The sequence below is a fragment of the Quercus lobata genome, chromosome 8 (assembly GCF_001633185.2).
Source record: "Quercus lobata isolate SW786 chromosome 8, ValleyOak3.0 Primary Assembly, whole genome shotgun sequence".
Classification (NCBI taxonomy): Eukaryota; Viridiplantae; Streptophyta; class Magnoliopsida; order Fagales; family Fagaceae; genus Quercus; species Quercus lobata.
In genome coordinates this window covers 38,785,243-38,802,388 of record NC_044911.1, presented here as the reverse complement: position 1 = coordinate 38,802,388, position 17,146 = coordinate 38,785,243, and the positions used below count along the sequence as shown (strand labels likewise).

The 17,146-nt window shown below is 32.8% G+C and overlaps 1 protein-coding gene across 1 annotated transcript in view; it reads right to left on the bottom strand.

The window, feature by feature from the left end:
* Positions 1-2,185: 2,185 nt before the first annotated feature.
* LOC115956098 (two pore calcium channel protein 1A-like) overlaps positions 2,186-17,146 on the bottom strand; it is a 32,935-nt gene continuing 17,974 nt past the window's right edge. Inside the window, exons 10-24 of the mRNA XM_031074564.1 lie at positions 16,814-16,875; positions 14,914-14,986; positions 12,532-12,597; positions 12,288-12,431; positions 9,783-9,840; positions 8,346-8,453; positions 8,035-8,098; positions 7,463-7,631; positions 6,970-7,034; positions 6,658-6,748; positions 5,643-5,729; positions 4,644-4,721; positions 3,087-3,124; positions 2,882-2,987; positions 2,186-2,670 (exon numbers count right to left, since the gene is read on the bottom strand). Of these exons, the coding sequence (XP_030930424.1) occupies positions 2,903-2,987; positions 3,087-3,124; positions 4,644-4,721; positions 5,643-5,729; positions 6,658-6,748; positions 6,970-7,034; positions 7,463-7,631; positions 8,035-8,098; positions 8,346-8,453; positions 9,783-9,840; positions 12,288-12,431; positions 12,532-12,597; positions 14,914-14,986; positions 16,814-16,875 (1,188 nt within the window). The 3' untranslated portion in view covers positions 2,186-2,670; positions 2,882-2,902. The remainder of the gene's footprint in view (positions 2,671-2,881; positions 2,988-3,086; positions 3,125-4,643; positions 4,722-5,642; positions 5,730-6,657; positions 6,749-6,969; positions 7,035-7,462; positions 7,632-8,034; positions 8,099-8,345; positions 8,454-9,782; positions 9,841-12,287; positions 12,432-12,531; positions 12,598-14,913; positions 14,987-16,813; positions 16,876-17,146) is intronic.

Genomic DNA, 17,146 nt, shown 5'->3' with positions numbered 1-17,146 from the left:
CAGATGACTAAGAGATGCTCTCTCTAGGTGGAGATTTAATAATTAAAAGTACCACTCAATGAAGCCACGTAACTCACTCTCTTTCTCTCTCAATTATATACTTCAACTATATAATCACTTGACTTTCTAAGTTGTTTTTAACTTGTTCCCATAATGGGTAGTCATTAATAAGTTAAATAGATAGTAAAATTTACTTAAGATTTATTTTTTATATAGGTTTCGTTAATGAGTGTCTAAGTTGAAGATTAAGAAATATTTAAATATGAGTTGTAATGCACACTTTTCAAAAAATAAAATACACATGTTAATGATTCATTAGTTTACACATACAAATTCATTATGGTTGTGTATATATTTTTTTTAAAGGACAAAACACCTTAGGTACTGTTTTTTAGGTTTCTCTCTTAAGATTTAGCTATGTGGCTACTTAACTAAAAAATACACTTTCATTCCATGAGAAAAAATTCACATAACAGAATTTTAAAAGGGGAACCTAAGGAACAGCACCTAAGTATTGTACCTAAGTCTTGCTCTTTTTTTAATATGTGTACAATTTGACTTTATTTATTTTTAAAATGTATAAAAATATTATTTAATAAATCATTGAATGTATCTTAATCCCTACCCTTAGGGAATTCATTAACAAAATCATTTTTATATTAAAAGACTCGACACATATGTACTAAACAAGAACAATGACATCTTGATTAAATTGTGTTACTCTATAATGATTTTTTTAGGCCTTTTGTAAACTTTTTATGATTTTAGTGATATAGTATTACCCACCATTCACATATAGGGATTGTAAATTTCTAGATAGTTATATATATATATATATATATATATTATCTTTACTTTTTAGTAGAAATAGAACTTTTAAGAGTTCAAATTGCAAACAATTAGAAAATTAGGATTTTGTTTAAGTCTAGTTTCCTGTGTACTGGACCCGATAGGATGCTACCATGTGTCTAGGAAGTGCCATGTGGCAACATCCCATTAAGTCCACTACACTAGACAAACTGGACCTAAACTTCTCCCCTAAAACTATAGGTTAAATTACTGTTATTGAAGCATCAAGATTTATTAGTTTAAGGCAAAGGTCAACATAATGTAGATTTTTTAGCTAGTTATCCTAAGATGTTTTATTGATAAATCATGAGATCTAGGAGTTGGTGCCTATAGATTCTCTTAATCGTCCTACAAAATACGGATATGCAAAAAAGAAAATTTCAACAAATGGAGTCATTTCATTTCAAAAGTAGATGCTAACCTTCATACCTTTAAAATAAAAAATAAAAAATAAAATAAAATAAACAGTTGGTGCTTCAAGCCTTGTGTGGTGTAGTGAACGTTAAGGGATTCCACTAATTTACTAATAATTGACAATAATGCGTTGGCCCCTTCCAATTTGTATTGAATATATATATATATATATATATATATATATAGTATGAAAACGCCTCTAATCTCATGGAGTCACTTTCCTCTAGTGGCTAAAAACAAAAAAAAGTAAAAATCATTTCGTAGAAGCTTTTGGAGGAGAAAAAAAAAAAGATTCCTCTTTTAAATAATTTAAAAGAGAAAAGGAAGCCAAGAAAATAAAATAGAATTTAGGAGATTTTTTTAAAAAAAAAAAAAAACGATTTACATGCTAAATATGCTGCCCCTGCAGCTCAGCTCAAACCCGTGCACTCGCCCTACTCCACCAAGCACTTAGTTCCTAGAGAGATCCCGACTCCAAATGAGGTAGTGGTGGGCTTAGTTCTTATATAGCCAAAATATCGTATAATTGGAAAGAACAAAACTTATATACAGTACCTTAGGTCATTTTTAAGATTCAGCCACGTGACTATTTAACTAAAAAAATACACTTCTATCCCATGAGAAAAATCCCACATGACAAAATCTTAAGCAAAGTACTGTACCTAAGTCTTACCCAATTGGAGATATTACCGCAGTAGCTAGCTACAAGCTTTATAAGGCCCTCGTCATGGGTTTGACTTGATATAATAAACCATTAATTATTTTTAAAACCAAAATTATATAGCTCAGTTAGTGAATAATGGATCAAGCACAACATCTTTGAATATATAAGAAGTTAGACCATTTTCCAAAAAGTTAGACAGCCCATTTTATAATTTGCATTAAAATAAAATAAGATTAAGATGCTGGATAGCATAATATAGGCATACAAAAAAAGCTGTGGCATCCGCATATGGCATTATGTGAATTTCCTTTCCCTTTATTCTTTATAGGCTTTGCGTAGTCTACCCTCAAAAGTTGAAACAATAATCCCTTCCACTGCTAAATATACTTTCCTCACATGTACAAACAATAATACAATATAAAACTATAACAAAAACAAAATGTAGTTGCACAACTTCTTGTAATCAAACTCTGTACCCAAAAAAAAAAAAAAAATTGGGGTGGGGCGCGCCTTTGGAGAACATAAGCTGTGTAGGCTAACAGAAATTAAGCTGCCTGCCAAAAAGGAGAACCTGGTACCAATGGCATGAAAAACAAAGCGTGTGTCTGCTGCTCACTATTTAAAGCAATTGCATGGTTCCTTCCGGGACGAGTCACTTGAAACAATTCTTTTGCTTTGCTAACCACTAAAGAGTAAAGGCTAAATACCCCAAAGCAAGGGCAAAATGGCTTCAGAATTTTTCTCTATAGTTCACAAAGACATAAAATGGTAACAGGTTAGCTATTGCAATGGAAAGCAAAAAATTGTCAAAAGCAGAGTTACGATGAGAAATTTGTGAAGTTCTAACTTGTAATTCACAATAGCAAATCCAATGGGAAAACAAAATGTCGCTTTTTAGTCTTATAAAGTGATCAAATCTTGGAAAAAAGATTTTGTGAGGTCTAGTTCAGTTACCACAAGTGGAATGAAGCAAATCTATGGGTTGGGGGGCTCTTTATTGAGCTCTGCACTCAACATATGATGAAGAAGGAGATCAACCCTCTGGCTCTGTGATTTTGTACTGCACCAAGCCAAAAGAACAAGACAAGGTAGCTGTTAACGTCCATTAAAGGATGCAAATAGAGCTTTCCAAATCTTTAAACTAGTTCACCATACATACCCAACAGATCGTCGACGATCCTTTCTGCCTTGTACTTCCTAGATTGAAAAGGTAATAAAATAATTATATGATTTAAATATTTTCATAGAACTATAAGTATAAACTGGTGAGGGGATCAAAAACATTGGAGACTATGGTGACAAGAAAGAAAGACTACAACAAATAACAACCAGTTCAAAGCAAGAAAAACTCTAATTATGGTCAATAAGATTTCATTTCAAATATTGAGGGTTGGTGCAGCTTAAATGTATGATGGTAAAAAAAAGTATTAAAAAAAAAAAAAAAAAAGCTCCTACTAACAACAACAAATGATTAGTTTAGGAAATTAATTCTAATGGAGGTGATAAGTTATGTGGATAACAATAATGATTTATCTATTGCTAATAAAAAGCAAAGAAGCCATTACTCTACCAATTTTGTTTTGCAAAAATATAGATATCAAGTAACTTTCAGAACATATATATGGCAATGCTGAGCAATGTAGGCAAACTTCAATCTTAATCATTTCTGAAGCCTAAATAGATAACCTAACATGGTCCTATTAACATCATTGAAGATTTGAGCAACATGAAAAACAACCTGACTTAGGAAATAATTGCAATTTCAATTTTAAAACTTTTGAATTGCCTACATTAATCTTTGCAGCATTGTCACACAAGTGGATTAATAATCCAAATCAGTAGGAGGCAAATCAAGAGGTATTCTGAGCTTGTATGCACTACAACCCATGTAACTTTTCAAAAAAAGTTCCTTTAAAATTGATTAGTTAGATAGTTAATGAAAACTTGAAAATGACAAGTTAGATGCTAAAATCAAATCATGATGCAATATATTTTTTTCTTGAGTAGTGTCTTCATCTTAACCAATTATAGGACTTCACAACCCAATAACATGATAATCAAACAATTTTCAAAATATATTTATAAGTAATTACAAAACAAACCCCAAAGCTTGGTATTAGCGTCAAACTAAACCTAAAAGTTTTGATTGCACTAATGACAACCCTATAATCTTAGAAGTGTTACAATGTACTCTTAGTAAGTCTTTGAATTTGTTAACTAAAAGTAATGGAAATCCATATAAGTTGTACTTAGAATTTATCTAAGCAGTAAAAATTCTACACAAGAGTTGCAGATGGTATTTTGGCACAAAAGAAAATTCAAAAAACGGTCTATTTATATGTAAAACCTAATCAATAAACACAATCTAATGAAGATGCCATCATTTTGTAAGTTTGTACTGTCATTTTATCGTTCATGTGAAAGGCCTTTAGCCTCCAAATAGCTCTCAAGGGCAGTTTGCTTGAATTTCCAATATCTCTAGTTAATTAAAGCTCAATGAAGATCTAGATTGCAACAATTTTGAAACTAAAGGGTGGATATTGATGGAATGAGAAACTCAAGAGTTAATTTGAAAATCACCCTAGAATTATAGGAGGATTTATGTAATTTTCTTAAGTGAAAGGGAAATCATATATCTGCATCATGCTCACATTTTCAAGAGATGGACCTAACTTTAATTTTCTATTGTAATAATAAGTGCAGAACAGCTACCAACCTTATCCTGTTCTTCAAAATTTTCTGATGACTCGAGTTCCATTTCAGCAAAGAATGCCTCCAATACAAAAGCTACAATCTGAAATTACATGAAAAACAAACCCTAAAGTTAATCTTCATTTGTTGGGTAATTAATACACAATTGTTTTGAAAAGAGGAACACATCATGTCAACAGGACATTATAAAGCAAACCTAAAGGAATACAATTCACAAAAATTGCAACCTAAAAGAAGTAGAATAAATAAACTCTACATTAGAACATGCTTCTAAAGCCCAATTCAAACTACAACTGCCTAAAAAATAATGATATCAGATCAATAACCGAGAGCTCAATATCATTAAAATGTATAATTGTTTCTCTCTCAAAATTACCCACATTAAGCAAAGGGGCATCTTTTCCAAGTAGAGCTTCTTCATTTACTAAACAAATAAATTTAAGATTAAGACAACAATGCCACAGCAGCAAAGGCTTCTCACATTCCAAATTCCTGATAAGAAAATCTTTAAAATGTTAAAAGTAAGTCATTCTCAACAACCCTGTCCGGAGTCACAGGTAAAATCTTTAGGATGGAATCAAGGCCCCTAACTTACCCAAACCAAAACTGTTCTTTGTTATGGGCTGACCCTTGTGAAGTTACTATGTATGAATGCTTCATACATAAAGGTAATTACTGTCACTCTCTATGTGAAATTTTAGCAAACAAAATTGTAATGACATATTTCAACTTTGGTTTTAGTCAATTACTGAAAATCTGTTTCTGCAGCATCTTATTCAATATACGAAGTTGCTCTACCTCATAAATTGCAAAACAATCAAATGGCAGGCATTTTGCTTCTGCAACACATGGAGAAAGGGCCAATAAGCTTTAGCTCAAATGGCACCTCCTTCTCCTGTAGTGGGTTCAGACCACACTAAGTGCTTGTGTAACTTATTAATTTTAAAAAACATATAGGCAACATGGTTAGAAAAAAAATGGAGCAAAAGTTAATAAAACTTACCAAATTTAAAAGCAGTAACACAGTTATTAAGTAGAAGCTGACAAAGTAAGTGAGGCTCCATGCAGTTCCTGTTAATTCCTTGTAGCTCTGAAATGATAAATGGCAATTAAAAGAATGACACAAAGTGTAGGTCACAATTATAGTTCAATTTTAACTAGTTGAACCATAAAAGTAATAACACAGGATTAACGAAGAACTGCTGATAACAACTTAAATATGCCTGAACCTCTTCTATAGTCCCAATATTAGTTGTGTGCACTACATGCGGTTTACTGACATTTTAAATGAACATATATTCTGTAGGGTGGAAAACAAAAGCATTAGCTAGTAACTCTACTGAACCAAAAAAGGATTAAAGCCTTGATGCTGGGACAGACACAATGACGTGGATCATACCAAGTAACTTGAACACTCTGAAGGAGAGAGAATTCATGTCAGATACAACACTTTCCCATCATGGCAAGACATGCATGAACAGAAATGTGCCCAAGAATATGGTTGCCTCTCTGTGACTCATAAGAACCAATTGTCTGATTGGGTTTGGGTTGTGACAGGTTCCCACAAGATCAGTTCTCTTACGTGAGAGTTTCTACAAACCATCCACTCGGTGGAGCCTAAATAAAATCCATGGGTCCCATGTGGGATCAAAATGCATGGATTGTCTAGATCCATGCAATCTTTGCGATGCATTATAGATCTAGTGGTTGTAGTTTGCAAATTTCCAATTTGTATTTCAGGTAGGTTCAGAGTAGCCAACCCATTAACAGCTCCCTCATAAAGAACCCCAAATCTTCTGTCAACATGGAGGTACAGTCAAGAAAGCCTAGCTTCTCATAATCACATTTCAAATAAAAAAGAGAGAGAGAAAAAAAAGGGAAAATCCCAGCAAGCATTCCATGAGGACATAAATCATAGAAGAATAGCCAAACAGACAGTATCATTCACTATGTAGAGAAAGATGATCATTCAGGATAATATAATTCAACAAAAATTACAAATAAAACAGTAGTTATACCTGCATCCATTCATGCCAGTTTCCCATGACCAGTAAATTGAAAAGTGTCACCATACCATTCGGATAGTCATTGAAATTGAAAAGTAAATAGCTGATTTTGTTAAGAAAATTGACTGAAGAAATTGACATTTGTTGCAATTAAATCTTTGCAGAAGCAATAAACAATTTACAAAATGATTGAATATTAATATCTAATAGAATTTTCCAATAATAGCCTTTTATTATCAATATAAAACCGAAAGATATCACAGTCATGCTATGGCTGGATAAAATGAAACCTTAGAAAATAGTTTATTAATGAATAAAGGATACTCATCATCTGAAAGATCAGTCCCATCCAAACTGGCATTTCCAGCATTGACAATCCCACCAAAGATCTAAAAATTAGAAGAAAAAAAATTGGAGAATGTTTTAACAGTAACATAAATGAGGAAATATTCAATATTATACATGGATATGGCTATCAGATGTCTAAAAGACATGCTGTATCAAATAATGACCTATAGATTAGAATTATCAACCTTCAAAATGTGACTGATGGAACTTTTGAAACTAGGTCTAAATCAATTAGGTATAAAATTGACCCTCCACACTATATATTAAATTTTAAATCTGTGAAGACACATAACAGAAACTTCAGTATTTCCAAACATATGCTGAAGAAAAATTGTAAGTACAGGTTAGACATTTTCCATGTACTTCCATTTAATATAATAGGGAAGCACGGATTGGTGAAGAAAGAAGAAGAGCATCTTAATATTAGTCAATTACTTTCTTTGAAAGCAAGCAGGAGAAAAGAATTTACCTGTACACCAAGAGAGCAATAAATACATAGGACACAAAATATGGTTCCAAGGTATGGCATCAAACTTGGTATAAGGGTTATGAAAGTGGCAATGAAGGCACGGTAACGCTTGACGTACATCAGCAGCCTTATCAATCTTAACATTCTTATGAGGAGAAGGTAGCGAATCCTGTTAACATTAACAAAGGAGAAATAATTGTAGATGAGGAAGTGCTTTAAAAGCTATGATAAACCATAAAATTCCTGTATCAAATTTATCAACTTAATGTTCTGTGGACATCAGAGGAAACACAGGTCTATGGTATGATCACTGGTATTTTCCTATAAGAAACTTGTAAATATCATTAAGAAGTGTCCTACATTGAGAGCAATTTGATGAAGTCAATGGGGAGGTCATGTAAAGATCATCCAAAAAATTGTCAACATGCCTAGACTAAGAAACTTATATTCTTCAAAGATTTTCATATTATGTAAAAACCTCAATAGCAAAGACTTAGGACAAACATTGTGAGGGAAAATGACGAACTCTCATGTAAAGAAGAAAAATATTTTTTAAGAAAAATATTCCCTACCATTCGCCATTGGAAAGGAAAGTAAGTCCTTGAGGGGCCACAAAAGTCAAGGTTTCTCCGATAACTGTAGACATAAGAATCATCAATCAATAGTAATATAAATGGAACGGAGAATAACACAAACAAAAGAAATAAATGATGTACATTCCATATAATAATCAAAAGGGCCATTTAGCAATAGCAAAAGTTGTTTCTATAGACAATTCCATTTATCAAATTTAGCAATATTGTTATGATGCCTATAAGATTGATTTGTAAAGTCATTGCAATAAATAGTACTACAAAGGGATGTTATTTTCCAATCTGATTACCTATTATCCAAGTGATCATAAAATCAAAGCGGTTTTGACCATCCCTCCAATAATTCTCAAATCCAAATGAATATATTTTTAAAGCCATTTCCAGCACATATATCCATCCTGTGGGATAAAAAGACAAAAGAAGAAAAAGACACCTATTAATTTCAAAAGCAGAAACTAAGATTAGTCTATATAGCACACATAATTTGGAGTAATGAGACCAAACAGGTAATAAAGAGCAAGTTAATAAGTACAACATTTCTAAAGGAGTACCAACATTGAAAACTTTCAAAGCAGAAAACAGACTTCTAGCCCAAGTCAGAACATGTATAGTAGTTACCTTTTCACTTGCCATCACTACCGAAGACTATTACCCAAGATTATCAAGTATTTCCTGTTAATCGAGCATGCATCAATAAGTCTAATAGTCAGTCTAGCAGCAATAGAGACTGCCAACACTGCCATCAATAAGTTTAGCTATTATTCAGAATGCTCCTTTGCCTGAGCATGTGTGTGTGTGTTGTTGATGATGCGGGAACCACAAGCAACAATTTATTTTGTTTTAGTTTTATTTCTTTTTGGACATTAATTAAAATTTTATTTTATTTAGGCCCCAGTACTCAATTAGGTTAATTAGTATTTTTATTTAAATCTTAGTGTACTTCTATCATTCAATAAGTAGGGTTTCCTATGCTAATTAGAATTAGGATTTAGTATTCCTATATAAGCAAACTATTGTACTTCTTTCAAGGAGATGCGATTTCGGTGAATGAAAGTTTCTTTTGGTTTTTTGTTTGGTGTAGACTCCTAGTGGTTTTTTTTCTCACATGGTGCTGACTCCAAGCAAGCCCAGGAGCTAATTCCTAGGTTCCTATCCTTTATTTTAATTTTATTGTTCCAAAGTTCTGGCTTGTCATGCTTCAGTGTGTTTCTCATCTAGCATTCATATGTTGCACTTTCCCTCACTTGTGATCTAAAAGACCCTAAGCATAGCCTTGGTTCAAATATAATACACTTATGCTTCCGGCTTGTGCCTGAAAAGGTATCAACATTCAGGAAGGCCATCAATATTGGTTCCAAACATCAATGCTGATGGTTAGAATAGAATTGACCGTCTCAATCATTGAATATATACATAGTTATGATGGATCATTTCAAGCTCTCATCACTGACATAACTACCAAGGTCACTAACTGCCTTTTTAATATATTAATCCACTAAGCTAATTGTAACAATGAAAATCCTTTAATGGACAATTTTAGCAGCCAACCATGAATAGTGGCTGAAAAATCTATGCTGTCTTAATTTTCTTAATCTACAGATATGCAAATGCTAGACTTGCATCAACTCAGAAGCTCACCATAAACATCTTTAGACTATAGATTGTTAGTTTAGCAATAATTCACACGTGTACATATGAAGATAAGTTGATCCTCAACAAGCACTTACCAAAGACAAACTCTACCTCTTGCCACACCTTTTGAGCAGAATTATTTTCTATATCAAGCTGCAACAAAATAAGCGTTCCACATTAGCATGATTTATAAATGTCAGGATAAAGATACATGAGCCACTTGCCAATTAATTGTTCTAGATCCAATAATCAAGAAACCAAAAGCACAACTCTATTACAAAAACAACTCTATTAATAGTTTGGAGTGCCATTGAGTATCAAAGTGTTCAAGAAATGAATTTAAATATTTGATTCTTGGTTCTGTCAGATTTTTTGTTTTGACTTGCAAGAAGGTCAAAGAGTATCTCCATTAATGGAGCATTGATTAGAAAGGCTTCCTCAATATTTTCTGAGAACGTTAGAGGGAAATATTACTTTTCATTTAATGTCAAAAGATTCATATTAATGGGCTCTCTCTCTCTCTCTCTCTCAACATTGATTAGAAAGGTTTCCTCACTCCATTCTGAGAATGTTAGAGGGAAATATTACTTTCCTTTTAATGCCAAAATATCCCTATTAATGGCCTCATCTCTCACTTTAGTAGATGTGCTGGCGCCTTTCATCATCCTAGAGAATGGACATTGGTATTATAGTTTGAAACCAAATAGACCAGGTATCAGACGGTAGACGTATCATCAATTTTCTTATTCTAAAACCTAACTGAAAATGATGACATGTAAAGAGTAGTGGAAATGGCTGTTCTTAAGGTAAATAAATCTGGAACACTAACATCATTCAGGATGTTGACCCAGAATCAATTGACAAAAATGACTGGTAGAATATTTCTGACATCATATGTGCAATTAGCACTAAACTAGGTGCCTTTGTTAGTTAACATGTAAAAGCATTCCTCTTCTAAGACTCGATTATTGTGGGGTTTGGGATTTAATCATTCAACAGTGACACATCCACAGCTGACAAAATATGGGAAAAAGAATTACCCAGCACTGTAATCATGGGCAACTCAAGCTGCAAACTCGTTGCAATCTAGGCCAAAAAAGGAGTACAATTTAGAGGATGCTTCAGCTGAAAATGGCATGATCAGTACTTGATGTCATGACGCTTACAACTTTTTTATTAATTTGTAGAAACAAGTAAAAATTCACCAACTATCCTAGGAATATGGAGAATTATGAGGATGTAATACAATTTTTCCAAGAAACTTGCAAATTATTATCGTCATCATCACTTACTTCTTGTTGTCAACCTTAGTACATTATTACACATTTACCCCTTACTATGGATATGTTTGGTAGACTATAGTAGACACTGTAATGTAATAATTATTCTTATGGTTTATCTATTTTGTAGTTTAGTTATGTTTTTATTACAAAGAATAGTCATTCTTTATGAATGACTATTTTTTAAAAAGAGAAATAACTTTCATCTCTAAACGGGTTGTAATAGCTTTTCCTTAGTAGGTGACTAGGTGTAATAATTTCTAAAATTAATATATTTACAAATATACAAACTTTCTAAAGAATGACTATTTTTTAAAAAGAGAAATAACTTTCATCTCTAAACGGGTTGTAATAGCTTTTCCTTAGTAGGTGACTAGGTGTAATAATTTCTAAAATTAATATATTTACAAATATACAAACTTTCTATATACACAACAATTACAAAAATAATAAATAAATAAAATAACCTCTCTCAAATTTAAAAATTATTCCTTTTTAGGAAAAATAATTGAATAACTAAGATATTTCCTAATGTTGCAACTTACAATCAAATGTATGAATATGTTTAGTTATTTGATTACACCATCTTTTATTTCTAGTAATAAAGATCATCATCACTATTGTAACTCCATTCAGTGTGCCAAATGTGCCCTATATAAACACTACTCATAGCAATCATCATCCTCATTATTATCTCATTATCTTTAGTATCTACTGTTATTCTGCCAGTATAAAACCCTAAAACAAAGAATAATATACATACTCAAAATAATAAATTCACAGAGACGTGTTAACACTCTATGTCCATAATAAAATTGACGGTTGCATCTGTTTCCAGAAAATTTAAATTCCTCTTTCCCATTTGGGCAGTTAATAAAGATCCCCGAAAGCTGCTGCCTGTTGAAAATGTTCTCAATTCCATTTGCATGGAATAATTAAAAGGGGTCCCCTCAGGTATGGGGTAGGGGAAGGGGGCTGGGAAAGCCAATCAAGAACCAAATGACAAACACCACAGAAAAATAATTATGACCATTTGAATTCTATTTCATTTGAAACATGCAGTGATGGAAAAATAAATTATTTTTACACCACAATGATGAACTTTGACAACAAAATAGCATCTAGAAATTACATCCTTTTTGAGTCAATGCAAGTTTATTCATAAGCACTAAGATCATACCACTAAAGGCATCAAACAAGAATACTAAAGCGAACTTTAATTCATAAATATCAAATAAATCCAAGGCAATGAACCCTATATGTTGACCATGCCACGATGGCAAATGTAAAGCACCAGTTCTATTAAAATAGAGGTCATACCGTTGTTTCCACAATAACAGCAAACAGATTCAGTATGAGAATGAAGGATATAATGTATCCAAATCTAGGACTCTGCACAAAGCCTTTCAACTTTTTAGAGCAGGGTGAATTGTAGACTGATGGAAAATACTCAAAGCAAGATTTCTGCAACCAAAATACATAGTATCAAAGATGCAATATAAAGCTCTTTGTCCCTCAAAAAGAAGCTTACTGATGTTTCAGATCTAGGGCATTTCGGACTTACACACTCTTCCTTCTGGAATTTTAGAGCAATGGCGTTGCAAAGGTCAGAAAATTCATTTAGGTTGATCTACAAGTCAAAAGATGAAGTTTAGCAAACAAATCAGAAAAATACACATACAACAAATGATAGTAACCATAACATTTTTCTTCTACAATGTCCATCTCTAGTAAAAAACAGTTTAAAATACAAGGAAAAGAAAAACCAAATTTTGTTGTTCTTTCAAATTATTAGGTCGCACTACTTGTAATCCTGTTGACCAAAAATAATCTGTTTACCACTTGTAATGATTTGCATTCTAGAATTGTTGTTGTTGAAAGATAAATGATGTGAGAACATTGAATCTCAAGCAAAGGCAAAAAGGGTCATGCAGTGGCAAGCAAATGGTAGACTTGTGTGAATGATGAAGCAGGTTGAGTTATCACACTATTTTCTTTACCCTTCCAGCACAACTAGAAGATCAAAATTTAATATTAGGGTGTCAAAATTTTATTTTATTGAAGCCTTTATGATAGGAAGGAAGAAAAGTGAATGAAGCAAACAGAAAGGAAGAAACATTAGTAGATAACCAGTTTTCATGTTTTGTAGTTGGGGAAAAACAGAATGAATAAGTTTCACCTAGCCCCACTATGTATCATCCAATAGATCCAAAACTCAGGAAGAGATCGAGGATCACAACAGGATCCTATCTGATCTCTATTAACACAAGACTCAGATTACCTTACTCAAACAAAAGGATAATTCTTCAGAATCAAATATTCCTTTTGGATTTATTATGGGGAGGCCAAATAATGAGATGAACACAAAGGGTCTTTGCAATTTCACCAATTTAACTGCATCATATATCAAAAAAATTAATACAAGGGTATAATAATAATTAAAATTCTCTTTCTTCCTTATAATAATTCTCTTCTTACAATGAAGGGCAAGTTTCATCCTTCTTCTAGGCTTCCATCCCCAACACCAGACAAGGAAAAGTGACATCTCTGTCTCTAACTTTTTCCTTACACATTTTAATCCTTATTACAAAACAGAAGAATTTCGGTCCAACCACTAATCAGTAATCAAAAAAGGCTAGAGATCAATAACATATAGCAAAGTGTTAATTCTCGATTTCTAGGGTCTAGGCAAGAATGGATAATGAAACTCTATCATAAGGTTAGAACGTATTTAAGGATCACCTTTTTTTTACTTATTTGGATGTCTAGGCAACTAATAATTTTAATAAAAGAATTTGATCCGGTTACTAAGCACTAAAAATAAACAAAGTTCCTAAAAGGGGGTGGGGTGGGGGGTGGATATGACCCCCCAGCATTTAGGTTTTTGAGCATAAGGTGCATTAATATTTAGATGCAAAATATTGTCTAGGAACCAACAGTATAAACAACAGAATACAAAATTAAAACAAAAAAAGTAAATCTCACATTCTCTATCCCTATTATATTATAAAATAAAAATGATCTAAAATAATAACTAGAGCAAAATACATCTGTCCCAGAAGGAGACAATGCAGGAAAGACTTCAATGGGTTATGGAAGCTGGTTCTCAAAATTGAAGTCTAGGCCATGCATACTTCCCAAAAATGTTATCAAAATTGAGATTTCAAAACAAATCTAAAATGTAAAAAATGCAATGGATTAAAGAAAACCTAGGCATGGAAGAGCAATACTCACCACAGTGGTAATGGTCAAGCAATCGTGTTCTAGCAGAGAGAGAGAGTGGCAAAGCAACAAATCAGACAGAGAATGAAAAGATAGGAGGGCGAATGTGTAAGATGAAAAAGTTATACTTTGGATAGTTAGAGAGTATTAAATAGGGTATCATTGTCACTTTTGTAAAAAAAAGTTTCCTTTTTTTTCTTACTTATCCAAAAAAAGAAAAAAGAAAAAAGGACAACTGTCCTGGTCTTGGGAATGTGAATACCCACATTTTTTCAAGTAAATCCAAATTCCCTTGAGCTATTTGCATTCCAATAAGGAATCTTGAAAGATGACCCAAACCAAATGCCTTCCTTATATGTATTTCTAGATATGGGAGGCAAGGATGTTATCTTGCCTAAAATGGAAACAAAATCTGCTTGTTATGAAATACAAGAAGCACTCTACAACCAAGTGTATTCTTCCTTATATTCGTAAAAATTACAAACTAAATATTGAAGTCTTATGTGCATTAGTAGGTGCTGTATACATTTGCTAGCAAACATATCCATGACACTGAAAATAGAAATGATTAAATTTAGCAAAATGACTAAATGAAAATTTTTACACCAATGATGGATTGTTCAAACAGATGACAAAGAAAAGTTTCGAACACTAATAAAAAATAAAATTAAATATCACTAGAATTTAGTTTAGTCTAACCAAGAGCTTAAGTAAATGGAAATACCTTGAAATCATGACTATCATCCAGCTCATCAAATATCAACTCAAATTCTTCTCTTGATATTTCTGGCAAAGTCCTACAAGAAATATATATAAGACATCCTTCAAGATTCACAAAATCAACATCACAAGTGACGTGGCACAAACTAAAACGATGCAACAACAAAAGTAAATAACTAGAAACATAAAGATAGAGAAACTGAGTCAGCACCTAGACTTTCTAGTAATCAGCACCTAGCATGAGAAAACTTCTAGACTCAGCACCTAAGGTTGGTTGAAGTCAGCACTTAGGGTTAGCTAGAGTCAGCATTTAGGATTGGCTAGAGTCAGCACTAGATCATTGGGATGATTTCAACTGAAATTTTGTTCATCAAAATAATCCTCCTCAAAAAGATTCCAACACCTTGTTATATAGACTACTAAAGTCTAACTAACATAGGTAACCTTGATTGACTAAAAATACCCTAGACTAAATAAAAATACTAACAAACCTAATTTACTACGAGGGCCTAAAATAAAATATTGACTCCAATAAGAAATAAAACTAAATTAAAATAAATCTTTGTTTGTGCTTCCACATCAACAACCTAGCAGCACAATTAATGAAACCTATGATAAATACAAGAACCTTGATTTTATACGAAAAGCTGATCTCTTGAGGAAAGAACCAATGCAACAACATTTGAAATGCACAGGTTAATAGTTTCTTTGTTAGATCATAGATCCAGTGTTGAAAAGAGGATTAAAATGAAGAGCAGTTCATTTTTTAGATAAGAAATAGAAATTCTATTTATAAAGAAAAGGCACTTTGTGTTCACGATGATGAACGCATAGTGTTTAAAACAATTACAAGTAAATCAAATAGAAATTATAGCAAACTATTGGAAATCAGAAATGGAAGTACAATGCGTAAAACCCGGAACCCGAGACCAATCAAACAAAATCCGGATTAGCAAGGACTACAAATGATCTATAGAGCTCACAGCATCCTCAAAAGTGGGGCTGTTACACTCCCATCAAACTAACCACATCAACCATGCTAGTACCAAATTCCAAACATTTGAAAAATGCTTCCCCAACCAGTTCTGCCACCTAAGTAGAAAAGATGCTACCTTTTCTTGCATCACCCACTGAATCCCAAACATCAGGAAAACTTCACTCCACAATGCATGAGAAGACTCGCAGTGAAGCAAAAGATGCTCCACAATTTCCCCACAGCAATGACAGTCGACACATGCAGCACCAATTAACCAAGGGGAGTCCCCTCTTAACAAGGTTATCGATTGTGAGAATCTGGAGCTGCTGCCCATAAAAAAGAATAACGCCCTTTTAGGGCCCTTTACACTCCAAATCCTCTTCCAGGGGAAAGAAGCAGTAAGGCAGCCAAAAATATAGTTATAATAGGAACATATGACCCTATTGTCCTTTCTCTTGCAACTTACCAAGGACAGTATAGTAGATTCCAAAGAACTTATGGTTCCCACCTGCAGCACTTTTAAAAACATTGAATTAACATACTATATATTTTCCTGCCCACAGCCAGAATTTTTGGGTTATCTACTTTCTACTGGCATGCAATGTTCACACATCCCTCTAGTAAAAGATGAAAGAAAGAAGTTCCGAGCAGAAGAGATACAACACAAAGTGAAAAAATATTATCAAAAAGTCAAAACCAGACATCTGTATAAAATTCCATTGCCCCATGCTTTTTAGTGTCATTGTATCCTGAAACCTTTTTTTTATTTATTTAAGATAGAAGGCTATCTTGCGTAGGGCCATGTTCAGTGACACAGGAGCCTTCCATTTCTTCCGATTAACCAATAGAATTTCAGAAAACATTCAACAATGTACAATAAAAGAAAATAACTCCTAAATCATGTTAAAGATAGTGGTGCCATTAATACCTGTACTTATTCAGTTCCTCAAACAGTCGAATGCATTGCTCTTTATCAAGAAATCCATGATTCTGTTAAAGCACAAAAAAGGGGCCAAAAAATAAATAAAAATGTAATGTCAACAATAACAAATGCAACTATATTTAAATGTATAAAAAACTAACCAAAATCATTATGATAAAAAAATTAGAAAAAGAAGTCATGATGCCATGAAACAAGGATGACAGCACAAGGGCTGTATTTTGAAAAATAAAAACGGGGAGGTTGGGTGGGGGTGTTATAACTCATTCAATCTAAATATGAACTCATACATGCTATAAATTCAGAGAGCACTAGCATGCT